At 43.5% G+C, this 19,154-nt stretch overlaps 1 protein-coding gene across 1 annotated transcript in view; it reads left to right on the top strand.

The window, feature by feature from the left end:
* The window catches only part of LOC128693429 (slit homolog 1 protein), a 134,746-nt gene that overhangs the window by 87,524 nt on the left and 28,068 nt on the right, over positions 1-19,154 (top strand). The window contains exons 12-14 of the mRNA XM_070097448.1: positions 151-382; positions 12,190-12,358; positions 12,771-12,943. Of these exons, the coding sequence (XP_069953549.1) occupies positions 151-382; positions 12,190-12,358; positions 12,771-12,943 (574 nt within the window). The remainder of the gene's footprint in view (positions 1-150; positions 383-12,189; positions 12,359-12,770; positions 12,944-19,154) is intronic.

Genomic DNA, 19,154 nt, shown 5'->3' with positions numbered 1-19,154 from the left:
AACTCACCCTCTCACATAACTCAGCCTCTCACATAACTCAGCCTCTCACGTCTCACATAACTCAGCCTCTCACATAACTCAGCCTCTCACATAACTCAGCCTCTCACATAACCCAGCCTCTCACATAACCCAGCCTCTCACCTCTCACAGATGGACGGACTAGTGCCTTCCCATGTCCTAACGCGGAGGACATCGCCCCTTGTACGTGTTTGTATGACACCTCAGCGTCTTCACTGAACCTCGACTGCCAGGGTGTCGACACGGACCAGCTGAACACGGTGTTCTCTGCCAGCTTTCCCGTCAAGGTTTACACTATGCTCCAGCTCTATAACTCTGATATATCTACTCTGGTGGATGACGCTTTCCAGGGCGTTAGCTTCAAGTAAGTATTGTTAAGTTTATGTTATTTTAGTGCCTGTTCTTTTTGTTGTTGTTCTTATTGCCGTTGTTCTTGTTGTCGTTGTTCCTGTTGTCTTTGTTCTTATTGTCGTTGTTCTTATTGTCGTTGTTCTTGTTGTCGTTGTTTTTGTCTTTGTTTTTGTCGTTGTTCTTGTTCTTCTTGTCGTTTTTGCTGTTCTTGTTATTGTTGTTCTTATTCTCGTTGTTCCTGTTCATGCTGTCGTTCTTGTTGGCCTTGTTCTTGTTCTTATTGTCGTTGTTCTTGTTGTCTTTGTTCTTGTTGTCTTTGTTCTTGTCCTTGTTGTCGTTCTTGTTGTTTTGTTGTCTTTGTTCTTGTCACAGTTATAACAATTACAATTGTTATTATTGTTGGTAGTTTACACACAGTCAGCTTCCCACCCAGTTAAGCGTCTCAAAAAAGAGGAAACACTTGACCCATTATTCACTCAATGACTGTCTTGGCAGAAGTGTGTTGACGTCACAGCTCGAGTGACCCTCTTAACCGTAGGAACAGCGCTACTTCTGAGTACAGGCACTGTACTTCCTACTTCCAGGACTCAGGTCCCATTAACCGGTTTCTCCTGAATCCTTTCTTAAATGTTACCATGTTCACACTCCAACAGCACGTCGAGTAATAAAGAGTGCACTTGCCTCCACTTACTGCCGACATGCTCACACGAGCCTGTTGGATGTCCAAGCCGCTAGTATTCAAAACCACCTTTATCACTTACCTCTAATAGTTCCTTGGACGACCCGCCTTCCCGTCACTACAGATTTGTACAGCTTTCCAGTCATCCTATTTTGCTGCATCCTCTCTAAATATCCACAATATTTCCACAGTCCTTCCTCAGCCACACACCTTATCTCCAAGCTCAGAACTTTCTGCATAATATTTACACACACAAAAATGTTCTCGACACACCGTCTAGACTGCCTCCAGCTTCTCCTCGTTTCAACATTTACAACCCTTGCTTCACACCTTCATGACAGTGTTGATGCCACGATACTCTGGTATATTCCCCATTTTCTACGCTATGGATAAAATTCTTTGTCTTGACAGATGCGTCAACGCACCAGTAATTGTTCTTTCCCTCGTCAGATGTATGGTTCAACTCATAGACTCGTCTGCTGACAAGTCCACTCCCAAATATCTGAACACATTCACCTCCTTCACTCCCTAACTTAACCTAACCTAACCTAACCTAACCTAACCTAACCTAACCTAACTTAACCTAACCTAACCTAACCTAACCTAACCTAACCTAACTTAACCTAACTTAACTTAACTTAACTTAACTTAACTTAACTTAACTTAACCTAACCTAACCTAACCTAACCTAACCTAACCTAACCTAACCTAACCTAACTTAACCTAACTTAACTTAACTTAACTTAACTTAACTTAACTTAACTTAACTTAACTTAACCTAACCTAACCTAACCTAACCCAACCTAACCGAACCGAACCTAACCTAACCTAACCTAACCTAACCTTCACTCCCTAACCTAACTTAACCTAATCTAACCTAACCTAACTTTACCTAACCTAACATAACCTAACCCAAGCCAACCCAACCCAACCCAACCCAACCCAACCCAACCCAACCTAACCTAACCTAACCTAACCTAACCTAACCTAACATAACTTAACCTATCCTAACCTAACCTAACCTAACCTAACCTAACCTCATCTGCCATTACCTAGACTGTTTGTTACTCTTATCCCCTTACTCTCTCCTATGTTCACTTCTAATTTAATTCTTTTACATGCCCTCCTAAGTTCCTCCACTAACTTTATCAGCTTGTCTTCAGAATCTCTCGAGATAACCGCATCATCAGTCAAAAGCAACTGTGGGAACTTCGTTAATCCCACACCTCTGCACAACAACCCAGCATTTACATCTGTTAACCCCGTCTATAAACGCGTTAAACAATCACAGTAACGTCACACATCACTGTCTAAGACCAATTTTTACTTAAGAAGTTATCTGTCTCTTACACACCATAACCTGAGCCTCACTACCCTCACAGAAACTCTTGACTGCTTTCAGTAACCTACAACTTAGTTCATACACTTGCAACATCTGCCACATTGCTTCCCTATCCACCCTGTCACATACCTTTTCTAAATCCATAAATGCAACAAACAATTCTTTACCTTTATCTAAATTTGCTTCGCCGACGGCTTCAATGTCAACACTTGATCTTCATATATTCTATCCTTCCTTGGGTGTGAGTGTTGCGTGTAAGTGTTGCGTGTGAGTGTTGCGTGTGAGTGTTGCGTGTGAGTGTTGCGTCTGTGTGGGGCCAGACACACTTGCCTCTCGAAATATATTAACAAATTTCATATAGACTACCTATTCAGAAAGGAATGACTCTCGTAAAACTGCATTATAATCACAGGAGCCATTACTGAAGACTGGGTAAAACAAGTTAAATCAAGGTTATAAAATTGTACACAAACAGTGTCCAGAATATCTTGCTGCCACTTTTGTCAGGGTTGAGAACCAGAGCAATCACAGTACTAGGTGGAGAGAACACAACACTCACATTACTAGGTGGAGAGAACACAACACTCACATTACTAGGTGGAGAGAACACAACACTCACATTACTAGGTGGAGAGAACACAACACTCACATTACTAGGTGGAGAGAACACAACACTCACAGTCCTAGGTGGAGAGAACACAACACTCACAGTCCTAGGTGGAGAGAACACAACACTCACAGTCCTAGGTGGAGAGAACACAACAATCACAGTACTAGGTGGAGAGAACACAACACTCACAGTACTAGGTGGAGAGAACACAACAATCACAGTCCTAGGTGGAGAGAACACAACACTCACAGTACTAGGTGGAGAGAACACAACACTCACATTACTAGGTGGAGAGAACACAACAATCACAGTACTAGGTGGAGAGAACACAACACTCACAGTCCTAGGTGGAGAGAACACAACACTCACAGTCCTAGGTGGAGAGAACACAACAATCACAGTACTAGGTGGAGAGAACACAACACTCACAGTCCTAGGTGGAGAGAACACAACACTCACAGTACTAGGTGGAGAGAACACAACAATCACAGTCCTAGGTGGAGAGAACACAACACTCACAGTACTAGGTGGAGAGAACACAACACTCACATTACTAGGTGGAGAGAACACAACAATCACAGTACTAGGTGGAGAGAACACAACAATCACAGTACTACGGGGAGAGAACACAACACTCACAGTACTAGGTGGAGAGAACACAACACTCACATTACTAGGTGGAGAGAACACAACAGTCACAGTACTAGGTGGAGAGAACACAACAATCACAGTACTACGGGGAGAGAACACAACACTCACAGTACTAGGTGGAGAGAACACAACACTCACATTACTAGGTGGAGAGAACACAACACTCACAGTACTAGGTGGAGAGAACACAACACTCACATTACTAGGTGGAGAGAACACAACACTCACAGTACTAGGTGGAGAGAACACAACACTCACATTACTAGGGGGAGAGAACATAACAATCACAGTACTAGGTGGAGAGAACACAACACTCACATTACTAGGGGGAGAGAACACAACAATCACAGTACTAGGTGGAGAGAACACAACACTCACATTACTAGGGGGAGAGAACACAACAATCACAGTACTAGGTGGAGAGAACACAACACTCACATTACTAGGTGGAGAGAACACAACACTCACAGTACTAGGGGGAGAGAACATAACAATCACAGTACTAGGTGGAGAGAACACAACACTCACATTACTAGGTGGAGAGAACACAACACTCACAGTACTAGGTGGAGAGAACACAACACTCACATTACTAGGGGGAGAGAACACAACAATCACAGTACTAGGTGGAGAGAACACAACACTCACATTACTAGGGGGAGAGAACACAACAATCACAGTATTAGGGGGAGAGAACACAACACTCACAGTACTAGGTGGAGAGAACACAACACTCACAGTACTAGGGGGAGAGAACACAACAATCACAGTACTAGGTGGAGAGAACACAACACTCACAGTACTAGGTGGAGAGAACACAACACTCACAGTACTAGGTGGAGAGAACACAACATTCACAGTACTAGGTGGAGAGAACACAACACTCACAGTACTAGGTGGAGAGAACACAACACACACAGTACTAGGTGGAGAGAACACAACACTCACAGTACTAGGGGGAGAGAACACAACACTCACATTACTAGGGGGAGAGAACACAACACTCACATTACTAGGGGGAGAGAACAAAACAATCACAGTACTAGGGGGAGAGAACACAACAATCACAGTACTACGGGGAGAGAACACAACAATCACAGTACAAGGTGGAGAGAACACAACACTCACAGTACTAGGTGGAGAGAACACAACACTCACATTACTAGGGGGAGAGAACACAACAATCACAGTACTAGGGGGAGAGAACACAACAATCACAGTACTACGGGGAGAGACCACAACAATCACAGTACAAGGTGGAGAGAACACAACAATCACAGTACTAGGTGGAGAGAACACAACACTCACATTACTAGGGGGAGAGAACACAACAATCACAGTACTAGGGGGAGAGAACACAACAATCACAGTACTACGGGGAGAGAACACAACACTCACAGTACTAGGTGGAGAGAACACAACACTCACATTACTAGGGGGAGAGAACACAACACTCACATTACTAGGGGGAGAGAACACAACAATCACAGCACTACGGGGAGAGAACACAACACTCACATTACTAGGGGGAGAGAACACAACAATCACAGTACTAGGGGGAGAGAACACAACAATCACAGTACTACGGGGAGAGAACACAACACTCACAGTACTAGGTGGAGAGAACACAACAGTCACAGTACTAGGTGGAGAGAACACAACACTCACATTACTAGGGGGAGAGAACACAACACTCACATTACTAGGGGGAGAGAACACAACACTCACATTACTAGGGGGAGAGAACACAACAATCACAGTACTAGGGGGAGAGAACACAACAATCACAGTACTAGGGGGAGAGAACACAACACTCACATTACTAGAGGGAGAGAACACAACAATCACAGTACTAGGGGGGAGAACACAACAATCACAGTACTAGGGGGAGAGAACACAACAATCACAGCACTACGGGGAGAGAACACAACAATCACAGTACTAGGTGGAGAGAACACAACACTCACATTACTAGGGGGAGAGAACACAACAATCACAGTACTAGGGGGGAGAACACAACAATCACAGTACTAGGGGGAGAGAACACAACAATCACAGCACTACGGGGAGAGAACACAACAATCACAGTACTAGGTGGAGAGAACACAACACTCACATTACTAGGGGGAGAGAACACAACACTCACATTACTAGGGGGAGAGAACACAACACTCACATTACTAGGGGGGAGAACACAACAATCACAGTACTAGGGGGAGAGAACACAACAATCACAGCACTACGGGGAGAGAACACAACAATCACAGTACTAGGTGGAGAGAACACAACACTCACATTACTAGGGGGAGAGAACACAACACTCACATTACTAGGGGGAGAGAACACAACAATCACAGTACTAGGGGGAGAGAACACAACAATCACAGTTCTACGGGGAGAGAATACAACACTCACAGTACTAGGTGGAGAGAACACAACACTCACAGTACTAGGTGGAGAGAACACAACACTCACATTACTAGGGGGAGAGAACACAACACTCACAGTACTAGGTGGAGAGAACACAACACTCACAGTACTAGGTGGAGAGAACACAACACTCACAGTACTAGGTAGAGAGAACACAACAGTCACAGTACTAGGTGGAGAGAACACAACACTCACATTACTAGGGGGAGAGAACACAACACTCACATTACTAGGGGGAGAGAACACAACAATCACAGTACTAGGGGGAGAGAACACAACAATCACACTACTAGGTGGAGAGAACACAACAATCACAGTACTAGCGGGAGAGAACACAACAATCACACTACTAGGTGGAGGGAACACAACAGTCACAGTACTAGGGGGAGAGAACACAACAATCACAGTACTAGGGGGAGAGAACACAACAATCACACTACTAGGTGGAGAGAACACAACAATCACAGTACTAGGGGGAGAGAACACAACAATCACACTACTAGGTGAAGAGAACACAACAATCACAGTACTAGTGGGAGAGAACACAACAATCATAGTACTAGGTGGAGAGAGCACAACAATTATAGTACTAGGGAAGAGAACACAGGAATCATAGTACTAGGTGGAGAGAACACAACAATCATAGTACTAGGTGGAGAGAACACAACAATCACAGTACTAGGTAGAGAGAACACAACAATTACAGTACTAGGTGGATAGAACACAACAATCACAGTACAAGGTGGAGAGAACACAACAATCATAGTACTAGGCGGAGAGAACACAACAATCATAGTACTAGGTGGAAAGACCACAACAATTATAGTACTAGGGGAGAGAAGACAACAATCATAGAACTAGGTGGAGAGAACACAACAATTATAGTACTAGGTGGAGAGAACACAGCAATCATAGTACTAGGTGGAGAGAACACAACAATCATAGTACTAGGTGGAGAGAACACAACAATCATATTAGTAGGTGGAGAGAACACAGCAATCATAGTACTAGGTGGAGAGAACACAACAATCATAGTACTAGGTGGAGAGAACACAACAATCATAGAACTAGGTGGAGAGAACACAACAAACATAGTACTAGGTGGAGAGAACACAACAAAATCATAGTACTAGGTGGAGAGAACAAAACAATCATAGTACTAGGTGGAGAGAACACAACAATCTTAGTACTAGGTGGAGAGAACACAACAATCATAGTACTAGATGGAGAGAACACAACAATCATAGTACTAGGTGGAAAGAACACAACAATCATAGTACTAGGTGGAGAGAACACAACAATTATAGTACTAGGTGGATAGAACACAACAATCATTGTAGTAGGTGGAGAGAACACAACAATCATAGTACTAGGTGGAGAGAACACAACAATCATAGTACTAGGTGGAGAGAACACAACAATCATAGTACTAGGTGGAGGGACCACAACAATTATAGTACTAGGCGGAGAGACCACAAGAATTATAGTACTAGGTGGAGAGAACACAACAATCATAGTACTAGGTGGAGAGAACACAACAATTATAGTACTAGTTGGAGAGAACACAACAATTATAGTACAAGGTGGAGAGAACACAACAATTATAGTACTAGGGGGAGAGAACACAACAATCATAGTACTAGGTGGAGAGAACACAACAATCATAGTACTAGGGGGAGAGAACACAACAATCTTAGTACTAGGTGGAGAGAACACAACAATCATAGTACTAGGGGTAGAGAACACAACAATCATAGTACCAGGGGGAGAGAACACAACAATCATAGTACTAGGGGGAGAGAACACAACAATCATAGTACCAGGAGGAGAGAACACAACAATTATAGCACTAGGTGGAGAGAGCACAACAATCATAGTACTAGGGGGAGAGAACACAACAATCATAGTACTAGGGGGAGAGAACACAACATAGTACTAGGGGAGGAGAACACAACATAGTACTAGGGGGAGAGAGCACAACAATCATAGTACCAGGGGGAGAGGACACAACAATCAGAGTACTAGGGGGAGAGAGCACAACAATCATAGTACTAGGGGGAGAGAACACAACAATCATAGTACTAGGTGGAGAGAGCACAACAATCATATTACTAGGGCAGAGAACAGAACAATCATAGTACTAGTGAGGAGAGAACACAACAATCATAGTACTAGGGGAGGGAACACAACAATCGAAGTACTAGGGGGAGAGAACACAACAACCATAGAACTAGGGGAGGAGAACACAACATAGTACTAGGGGTACACAAATAACCCGCACATAAAAGACAGAAGCTTACGACGACGTTTCGGTCCGACTTGGACCATTGACAAAGTCACACTAACAGAGGAGGAGCAGGACGGCTATATATAGGCAGGAAGAGGTGGAGGTAGTAGTAGTGGTAGTAGTAGTAGTACAAGAATTGTATATAATACCGACAGGATGAAATGACACATGCACAACACCCGGGTTATTTGTGTATCGTTCCAGTCACGGTATTGTGCCTTTTTGTTATTTAGTACTAGGGGAGAGAACACAACAATCAGAGTACTAGGGGGAGAGAACACAATATAGTATTAAGGGGAGAGAACACAAAAATCTTAGTACTAGGGGGAGAGAACACAACATAGTACTAGGGGAGGAGAACACAACATAGTACTAGAGGGAGAGAACATAATCATAGTACTAGGGGGAGAGAACACAACAATCATAGTATTAAAGGGAGAGAACACAACAATCATAGTACTAGGAGGAGAAAGCACAACAATCACAGTACTAGGGGGAGAGAACACAACAATCACACTTCAAGGTGGAGAGAACACAACAATCACAGTACTAGGGGGAGAGAACACAACAATCACAGTACTAGGTGGAGAGAACACAACAATCACAGTACTAGGTGGAAAGAACACAACAATTATAGTACTAGGTGAAGAGAACACAACAATCACACTACTAGGTGGAGAGAGCACAACAATTATAGTACTAGGGAAGAGAACACAACAATCATAGTACTAGGTGGAGAGAGCACAACAGTTATAGTACTAGGGAAGAGAACACAACAATCATAGTACTAGGTGGAGAGAACACAACAATCATAGTACTAGGTGGAGAGAACACAACAATCACAGTACTAGGTAGAGAGAACACAACAATCATAGTACTAGGTGGAGAGAGCACAACAGTTATAGTACTAGGGAAGAGAACACAACAATCATAGTACTAGGTGGAGAGAACACAACAATCATAGTACTAGGTGGAGAGAACACAACAATCATAGTACTAGGTGGAGAGAACACAACAATCACAGTACTAGGTAGAGAGAACACAACAATCACAGTACTAGGTGGAGAGAACACAACAATCACAGTACAAGGTGGAGAGAACACAACAATCACACTTCTAGGTGGAGAGAGCACAACAATTATAGTATTAGGGGGAGAGAACACAACAATCATAGTACTAGGTGGAGAGAACACAATAATCATAGTACTAGGCGGAGAGAACACAGCAATCATAGTACTAGGTGGAGAGACCACAACAATTATAGTACTAGGGGAGAGAACACAACAATCATAGTACTAGTTGGAGAGAACACAACAATTATAGTACTAGGTGGAGAGAACACAACAATCATAGTACTAGGCGGAGAGAACACAACAATCATAGTACTAGGTGGAGAGAACACAACAATCATAGTACTAGGTGGAGAGAACACAACAATCATAGTACTAGGTGGAGAGAACACAACAATTGTAGTACTAGGTGGAGAGAACACAACAATTATAGTACTAGGTGGAGAGAACACAATCATAGTACTAGGTGGAGAGAACACAACAATCGTAGTACTAGGTGGAGAGAACACAACAATCATAGTACTAGGTGGAGAGAACACAACAATCATAGTACTAGGTGGGGAGAACACAACAATCATAGTACTAGGTGGAGAGAACACAACAATCATAGTACTAGGTGGAGAGAACACATCAATTATAGTACTAGGTGGAGAGAACGCAACAATCATAGTACTAGGTGGAGAGAACACAACAATTATAGTACTAGGTGGAGAGAACACAGCAATCATAGTACTAGGGGAGAGAACACAACAATCATAGTACTAGGGGGAGAGATCACAACATTCATAGTATTGGTGGAGAGAGCACAACAATCATAGTACTAGGGGAGGAGAACACAACATAGTACTAGGGGAGGAGAACACAACATAGTACTAGGGGGAGAGAACACAACAATCATAGTACTAGGGGAGAGAACACAACAATCATAGTACTAGGGGGAGAGAACACAACAATCATAGTACTAGGGGGAGAGAGCACAACAATCATAGTACTAGGGGGAGAGAGAGCACAACAATCATAGTACTAGGGGAGAGAGAACGCAACAATCATTGTACTAGGGTGAGAGGGCACAACAATCATAGTACTAGGGGGGAGAGAACACAACAATCATAGTACTAGGGAGAGAGAGCACAACAATCATAGTACTAGGGGGAGAGAACACAACATAGTACTAGGGGGAGAGAGCACAACAATCATAGTACTAGGGGAGAGAGAACGCAACAATCATAGTACTAGGGGGAGAGAACACAACAATTATAGTACTAGGGGGAGAGAACACAACAATCATAGTACTAGGGGGGAGAGAACACAACAATCATAGTACTAGGGGGAGAGAGCACAACAATCATAGTAGTAGGGGAGGAGAACACAACATAGTACTAGGGGAGGAGAACACAACATAGTACTAGGGAGAGAGAACACAACAATCATAGTACTAGGGGGAGAGAACACAAGAATCATAGTACTAGGGGGAGAGAACACAAGAATCATAGTACTAGGGGGAGAGAACACAACAATCATAGTACTAGGTGGAGAGAACACAACAATCATAGTACTAGGGAGAGAGAACACAACAATCATAGTACTATGGGGAGAGAACACAACAATCATAGTACTAGGTGGAGAGAACACAACAATCATAATACTAGGGGGAGAGAACACAACAATCATAGTACTAGGTGGAGAGAACACAACAATCATAGTACTAGGTGGAGAGAACACAACACTCATAGTACTATGTGGAGAGAACACAACAATCATAGTACTAGGTGGAGAGAACACAACAATCATAGTACTAGGTGGAGAGAGCACAACAGTCATAGTACTAGGGGAGGAGAACACAACATAGTACTACTGGAGAACACAACATAGTACGAGGGGGAGAGAACACAACAATCATAGTACTAGGGGGAAAGAACACAACTATGTAGTAGCCACAGTCAGTGGGCAGGCTTCAAACACCTTTTATTGTTGAACAATAAAGTTATGGAACAGACTGCCTGCACATGTCAAAGCCAGTCATAGCATGAACCAGTTCAAGATGACAGCCGAGAGGTACCTAATGAATGTAAGTGTAAATAACTCATTTGACCTTATTCTCTGGTATATCCCCTTTATAGTATAATAATAAGATATTATCTCCTTTATATTATAATAATAAGGTATTAAAAGGACCCCAATGGAAATAAGTCAGTTTGTCTGACTTTTTTGGGTTATCCCAGGTTCTCTACACATATGCTGCTATGTATGATAATCTATGTAACTGTATTTGTGTATACCTGAATAAACTTACTTACTATCGCTTGAGGAATGGGAGGCAATCAGGTTCGATCCACGGTAACTGAGGGGTTGCTCCAGATCCTTAGATCAAAAGCCCTTTGCCAGAATCATGTCAACATGACTCACGAAATCATGTTATTACGATTTCGTGAGTCATGATGGTGGCTTGGAAGGGACTTGAGCTAGAGCCCGATGCAGCAACGCTGGTGTGGAATTCGTCTGTAAAAATAATTCTACTCCATGCTATTTTCGAAAGGAACGACTTGGTGGGGATTTACCCGTGAGGGCACAGTGGTGGCCCATGCTAACCTCCCTAAGGTGAATAGAAATATACATAGCTGGATGAATCTTATTAGAGCCATCTGGCCAAGTGGTTAACACACTGGCCTGTGAATTTTAGAACTCACTGGCCATGGGTTCAAGCCCCACCAGATCCATGATTTATAAACAAATATGTTCTGTGTTCCTCAGGACGGTGGTGATGGCACAGAACAACATGAAAACTGTGAGTCCCGGAGCGCTGCGTTCATCCTACAACACACTCCAGAATTTCTACATCACAGAGGATAATAGCGAGGAGGTGCTGTCGTGGCCGCTGTCTGACCTGGTGAACTTCACCAGCCTGGAAAACATTGCCATCGTAAGTGTTTTCGTTCTCTGTGTACATGAAGCTGCGCACCAGCTTCAGTGCACTTCACTCATTCACTTTCATTGACCTCCGTGACCTGACCTGGGTTTAATTAGTACCTGAGGTACTGAAGCACATTCTTGGGTAACTTTGGGAAAAGGCTGGACAAATACTTGGGTGGGAATGGTTGGTTTTGAGAAAATCTGCCTTGTATAGGCCAGTAGGCCTGCTGCAGCGTTCCTCCATTCTTATGTTACTAAACATTCCCCACTCACGGGAAACCCATCGGAAAATATCCAGAAAATTCTTGAGTTTAAAATGCTTGCAAACTTACCTTCCTTTTAAGTGGAATTTTCAATTTCAGGAACAAATTACTATTCAAAATTTTTTTTTGATAATTGTTTCTTTTTGTGTCCTGGGTTAGACTGGCTCGTATGGTGAAGTTATCCCCCTGACGTCAGAGACACTAACAAGTGTCACTCTGTACATGTACGAGTTGAGTAAGTTACCTGCAGGTACCTTCAGCGCGGCCCCGGCACTCACGAGAATCAGCATACAAAATACCAAACTGAGTACCATCGAGACAAGCACATTCGAGTGAGTACCAAGACGTTTTATTGGTACTGAGGTGATCTTCACCTGATCTCCACAATCACTAAGTTCAATCATATTCACTAAGACCCAACACACACACACACACACACACACACACACACACACACATACAAGCACACACACACACACACACACACACACACACACACACACATACAAGCACACACACACACATACAAGCACACACACACACACACACACACACACACACACAGTTCCCATTTTCAAAAAAGGAGACAGAAAAGAGGCACTAAACTATAGACCTGTGTCATTGACGTGTATAGTATGCAAAATTATGGAGAAGATTATCAGGAGGAGAGTGGTGGAGCACCTGGAACGGAACAGGAGTATAAATGCCAACCAGCACGGATTCACGGAAGGCAAATCCTGTGTCACAAACCTTCTGGAGTTCTATGATAAAATAACAGAAGTAAGTATCACAGTGGGCACCTGTGACGAGCGGGGTCCCACAGGGGTCGGTCTTAGGACCAGTGCTATTTTTGGTATATGTGAACGACATGACGGAAGGGTTAGACTCAGAAGTGTCCCTGTTTGCAGATGATGTGAAGTTAATGAGGAGAATTAAATCTGATGAGGACCAGGCAGGACTTCAAAGAGACCTGGACAGACTGGACACCTGGTCCAGCAAATGGCTTCTCGAATTTAATCCTGCCAAATGCAAAGTCATGAAGATAGGGGAAGGGCACAGAAGACCGCAGACAGAGTATAGGCTAGGTGGACAAAGACTGCAAACCTCACTCAAGGAGAAAGATCTTGGGGTGAGTATAACACCGAGCATGTCTCCGGAAGCACACATCAATCAGATAACTGCTGCAGCATATGGGCGCCTGGCAAACCTGAGAACAGCATTCCGATACCTTAGTAAGGAATCATTCAAGACACTGTACACCGTGTATGTCAGGCCCATACTGGAGTATGCAGCACCTGTTTGGAACCCGCACTTGATAAAGCACGTCAAGAAACTAGAGAAAGTACAAAGGTTTGCAACAAGGTTAGTTCCAGAGCTAAGGGGAATGTCCTATGAAGAAAGATTAAGGGAAATCGGCCTGACGACACTGGAGGACAGGAGGGTCAGGGGAGACATGATAACGACATATAAAATACTGCGTGGAATAGACAAGGTGGACAAGGACAGGATGTTCCAGGGAGGGGACACAGAAACAAGAGGCCACAATTGGAAGTTGAAGACACAAATGAGTCAGAGAGATAGTAGGAAGTATTTCTTCAGTCATAGAGTTGTAAGGCAGTGGAATAGCCTAGGAAATGACGTAGTGGAGGCAGGAACCATACACAGTTTTAAGACGAGGTTTGATAAAGCTCATGGAGCGGGGAGAGAGAGGGCCTAGTAGCAACCGGTGAAGAGGCGGGGCCAGGAGCTAGGACTCGACCCCTGCAACCACAAATAGGTGAGTACAAATAGGTGAGTACACACACACACACACACACACACACATGATAAAGCTCATGAAACAGGGAGAGAGAGGACCTAGTAGCACTCAGTGAAGAGGCGGGGCCAGGAGCTGAGTATCGACCCCTGCAACCACAATTAGGCAAGTACAATTAGGTGGGTGAGTACACACACACACACACACTAGTAACATGCGCACTCACCAACAACAATCACAGTCACCAGCTGCCCGAGGTGTGGAAGACAGTAAGTGTACTCCCAGGTTTTAAGAAAGGGAGGCAGCGTTAAACTACAGACCAGTGTCACTGACATGTAAAGTATGAAAAGTCATGGAGAAGATCATCAAGAGAAGAGTGGTGGAGCACCTAGAGAGGAATGGGTTCATACTTGACAACTGGCACGGCTTCAGGGATGGAGAATCCTGTGTCACCAACCTACTGGAGTTCTACCGACAAGGTAACAGAAGTAAGACAGGAGAGAGAAGAAAAGCTTTGGGCAGTATTGCACATGAGACTGTTGTTGCAGGGGTCGAGTCTCAGCTCCTGGCCCCGCCTCTTCGCTGGTCGCTACTAGGTTCACTCTCTCCTTACTTCGAGAGCCTTATTAACGCGCCTCTTCTTCAAGCTATGTATGAATACCGCCTCTACCACTCCGAACTCCAGGTCATTTCACTCTAAGACTGAAGGAACACTTCCCAACATATCAGCAAATCATCTTGTGTTTTCAACTTCCCGCTGTGCCCTTACGTTCGTGTTTCCTGACTCATGCAATCTATCCCTGTCTACTCTATCACTTCCTCTCAATATTTTGTGCAACATTATCATATCACCCCTTGTGCTTCTTTCTTATAGTGTCATCAGGTCTTTTTGCAAACCTCTGCACTTTTTCCAGTGAATGACTCCTTACTTAGATTTCTGAAAACTAGTTTTAGATTCGTCAGACGTGCGTATGCTGCAGCAGATATTCAGTTGATGTACGTGACAGGCAATATGCTCGGTACAGTACTCACCCCATGGCCCTTTTTCTTGGGTGAGAATTGTAGCCTTTGCCCCCGGAGCCTATGCTCTATCTGCAGTCTTCTTTGCCCTTCCCCAAACTTTGCACTTGCTATAGTAAAACTCAATAGCCACTTGTCAGACCAGAAGTGCAATCTGTCCAGATTCATTTGTAGTCTTTCCTGGTCCTCATCTGTTTGGATTCTCATTAGTTTCACATCATATGCAATGCTGCCTCTGACTCTATCCCCTCTGTCATGTTATTCACGTATACAAGAAATAGTTGTAGATAAATGGTTCAGAGAACCGACACGTTGATAAATTAGACACATGTGCAACTCTTGGGTATCTTTATTGAGGAAACGTTTCGCCACACAGTGGTTTCATCAGTCCATACAAAGGAGAATCTTGAAGAACAGGAGGAGAATGAGGTAATCAGTCCCTCAGCCTTGAGTCGATGTGGTCAGTCCATCAATCTTGAATAGAATACGGCATAAGTGCGGAGAAGGAGCTTATAGACCGTAGGTAGGAGAGTTGCAGCAGTCGTAGGTGGTGTCACATTTGTTCAATGTGGAAGTAGGTCGTGCCCACCTACGACTGCTGCAACTCTCCTACCTACGGTCTATAAGCTCCTTCTCCGCACTTATGCCGTATTCTATTCAAGATTGATGGACTGACCACATCGACTCAAGGCTGAGGGACTGATTACCTCATTCTCCTCCAGTTCTTCAAGATTCTCCTTTGTACGGACTGATGAAGCCACTGTGTGGCGAAACGTTTCCTCAATAAAGATACCCAAGAGTTGCACATGTGTCTAATTTAACAAGAAATAGTACCGATCTTAACACTGATCCTTGTGGAACCCCTACTCGCCACATGCACCCATTCAGACACATCTTCAGGGACAATCACCCATTGTTTCCTTTCCGCCAGGTATACTTTGATCCATTGTAGCGCTTTCCCCTTTTATTGCTGCTTGCTCCTCTAGCTTTTGTACCAATATATTGGCGGCTCTGTGCTAAAGGCCTTCCCATAAGCCAAGAACATGCAATCAACCCATTCCTCTCTCTCCTGCTTTACCTCTGTTACCTTGTCATAGCACTCCAATTAGTTTGTGAGAAGGATTTACTCTCTTTAAAGCCGTGCTGGTTGTCAAGTATAAACCCACTTCTTCCTAGGTAGTAATAAGTTATCACAAGTTATATATACTTATGGATCTAAACAGGAGTCTTCTGGCAGGGCTGCATCTGCTCTTGTTGCCACCTTCCTAGTTAAGAACGATAATAAATTTGTTGAGTTAGGCATAAGAATTAACAACTGGGCGTCTACACTGCAAACTGAATTGTTTGCAATCCTAATGGCGCTAAAGCTAACCTATGACACTGAGCTTGACTCTATCATCATTACTGATTCTATGTCATCATTGAAGGCTCTTGACTTATATAATGACTCAAGAACATATTCATTGGGGAAGCCAGGTACAGATACTCAAAAATCCAGGAAAAAGTAATTAATGTACAATTGCTATGAATCCCATCACACATTGGTTTACCCCTTCATGATAAAGTTGATATGTTAGCCAAGAAGAGTACCCTGATGGAGAATGTAGAATATAACTTTGATATATCTGTGTTTAACATTAGAAATATTAGGAGAGAAGTAAATAATGAAAATGATTGTTATAGGAATGCAGTTAGAAGCCTGAGATCTATAACCCACTACGATAACAAGAACGTAGATAAGTATGTTTATTTAGCAACTTGCAGTGTGAACACTGACTGATGTTGTAGTGGCCAGACTTAGGCTTGGTTACAAGTACTGACTGATGTTGTAGTGGCCAGACTTAGGCTTGGTTACAAGTACTGACTGATGTTGTAGTGGCCAGGCTTAGGCTTGGTTACAAGTACTGACTGATGTTGTAGTGGCCAGACTTAGGCTTGGTTACAAGTACTGACTGATGTTGTAGTGGCCAGGCTTAGGCTTGGTTACAAGTACTGACTGATGTTGTAGTGGCCAGGCTTAGGCTTGGTTACAAGTACTGACTGATGTTGTAGTGGCCAGGCGTAGGCTTGGTTACAAGTACTGACTGATGTTGTAGTGGCCAGGCTTAGGCTTGGTTACAAGTACTGACTGATGTTGTAGTGGCCAGGCTTAGGCTTGGTTACAAGTACTGACTGATGTTGTAGTGGCCAGGCTTAGGCTTGGTTACAAGTACTGACTGATGTTGTAGTGGCCAGGCTTAGGCTTGGTTACAAGTACTGACTGATGTTGTAGTGGCCAGGCTTAGGCTTGGTTACGAGTACCGACTGATGTTGTAGTGGCCAGGCTTAGGCTTGGTTACAAGTACTGACTGATGTTGTAGTGGCCAGGCTTAGGCTTGGTTACAAGTACTGACTGATGTTGTAGTGGCCAGGCTTAGGCTTGGTTACAAGTACTGACTGATGTTGTAGTGGCCAGGCTTAGGCTTGGTTACAAGTACTGACTGATGTTGTAGTGGCCAGGCTTAGGCTTGGTTACAAGTACTGACTGATGTTGTAGTGGCCAGGCTTAGGCTTGGTTACAAGTACTGACTGATGTTGTAGTGGCCAGGCTTAGGCTTGGTTACAAGTACTTCTGGCAGTTTGGGAGACACACAGATGATGATCAAACCAAATGTAAATTATGTGGTCAGGAATATGGTCACTGTCTTGAACACTATGTGCTTAATTGTCCACTTGTTGAGGAATATATAGACATTATAATAACCTATGTGATATGTCAAGATATCTTATTAATGAAAATAAGATACCAGATATACTAAGCAAATTTCATGAATCTGCTTGTAACAGATAAGTGAACTGTAGATATAAATCCAATTGTATTCCTGTTAACCCTTTTGGGGCCTATGTCCTAGGCCTTTTGTGTATCCATATGCTCTTGCGCTACCGTCCACAGGATGGGTATGGGGTCCACAATAATGTAGCCACTTTGGTGGCAAAATCTAAAGCCACCACTCTTTTAGGTGCTCTAATACACTTCTGATAATCTTTTCTATAACTTTGCATACTATACATGTCAGTTACACTGGTCTGTAGTGTAAAGTTGCCTGTGTCTTCTTTCTAAAAAAACAGGACTACATTAAGTCTCTTCCACACAACTGGCACTCGCCCTGTTTCGACTGACTTGTTGAAGATTGTTGCTAGTGGCACACACAGTACTTCTGTTCCCTCTCTCAGGAACCACAGAGAGATATCATCTGGTCCCACTGCCCTCACAGTATCAAGTTCACACAATAGCTTTCTCACCTCTTCCCCAGTTGTATGTATTGTGTACATCGCTTGCTGATGCATTTTAGTGCTTTCGTTTGCTGGTAGCCTTCCTGTTGCTACTGGGAATATCATCATAAATTTCTTACTGAGCTCCTCACAGACTTCTCAGTCATTCCCTGTGAGCTCTCCTCCTTCCTTCTTCAGCCTCATTGTCTGGTCCCTTACTGTTGTTTTCCTCCTGATGTGGCAACATAACAACTCTGGGATGCTATGTCATTCTCAAACTGGCGTTGAGCTTCTCTTCGTATCCATGACCATCCGTGTCGGGCTAGTCGTTCCAATTCCTTGTTTTCATGAGTTTTTTGCCTTCTATATTTTCTACACGATCTAGCACATTCAGCTTTGGACTCTGCCCCTCCCCCCGGGGCGCAACATTTTTTTTAGTTATGGCGATAAGGCTCGACCTTTGCTTGAAGAGAGAGAGAGAGGTACCAGAATACCTTTAATAATGTTTTGTTATC

The sequence above is a fragment of the Cherax quadricarinatus genome, chromosome 57, assembly GCF_038502225.1.
Source record: "Cherax quadricarinatus isolate ZL_2023a chromosome 57, ASM3850222v1, whole genome shotgun sequence".
Taxonomy (NCBI): Eukaryota; Metazoa; Arthropoda; class Malacostraca; order Decapoda; family Parastacidae; genus Cherax; species Cherax quadricarinatus.
Note: the sequence above shows the minus strand (reverse complement) of the source record. Positions and strands in the feature narration are given on the sequence as shown.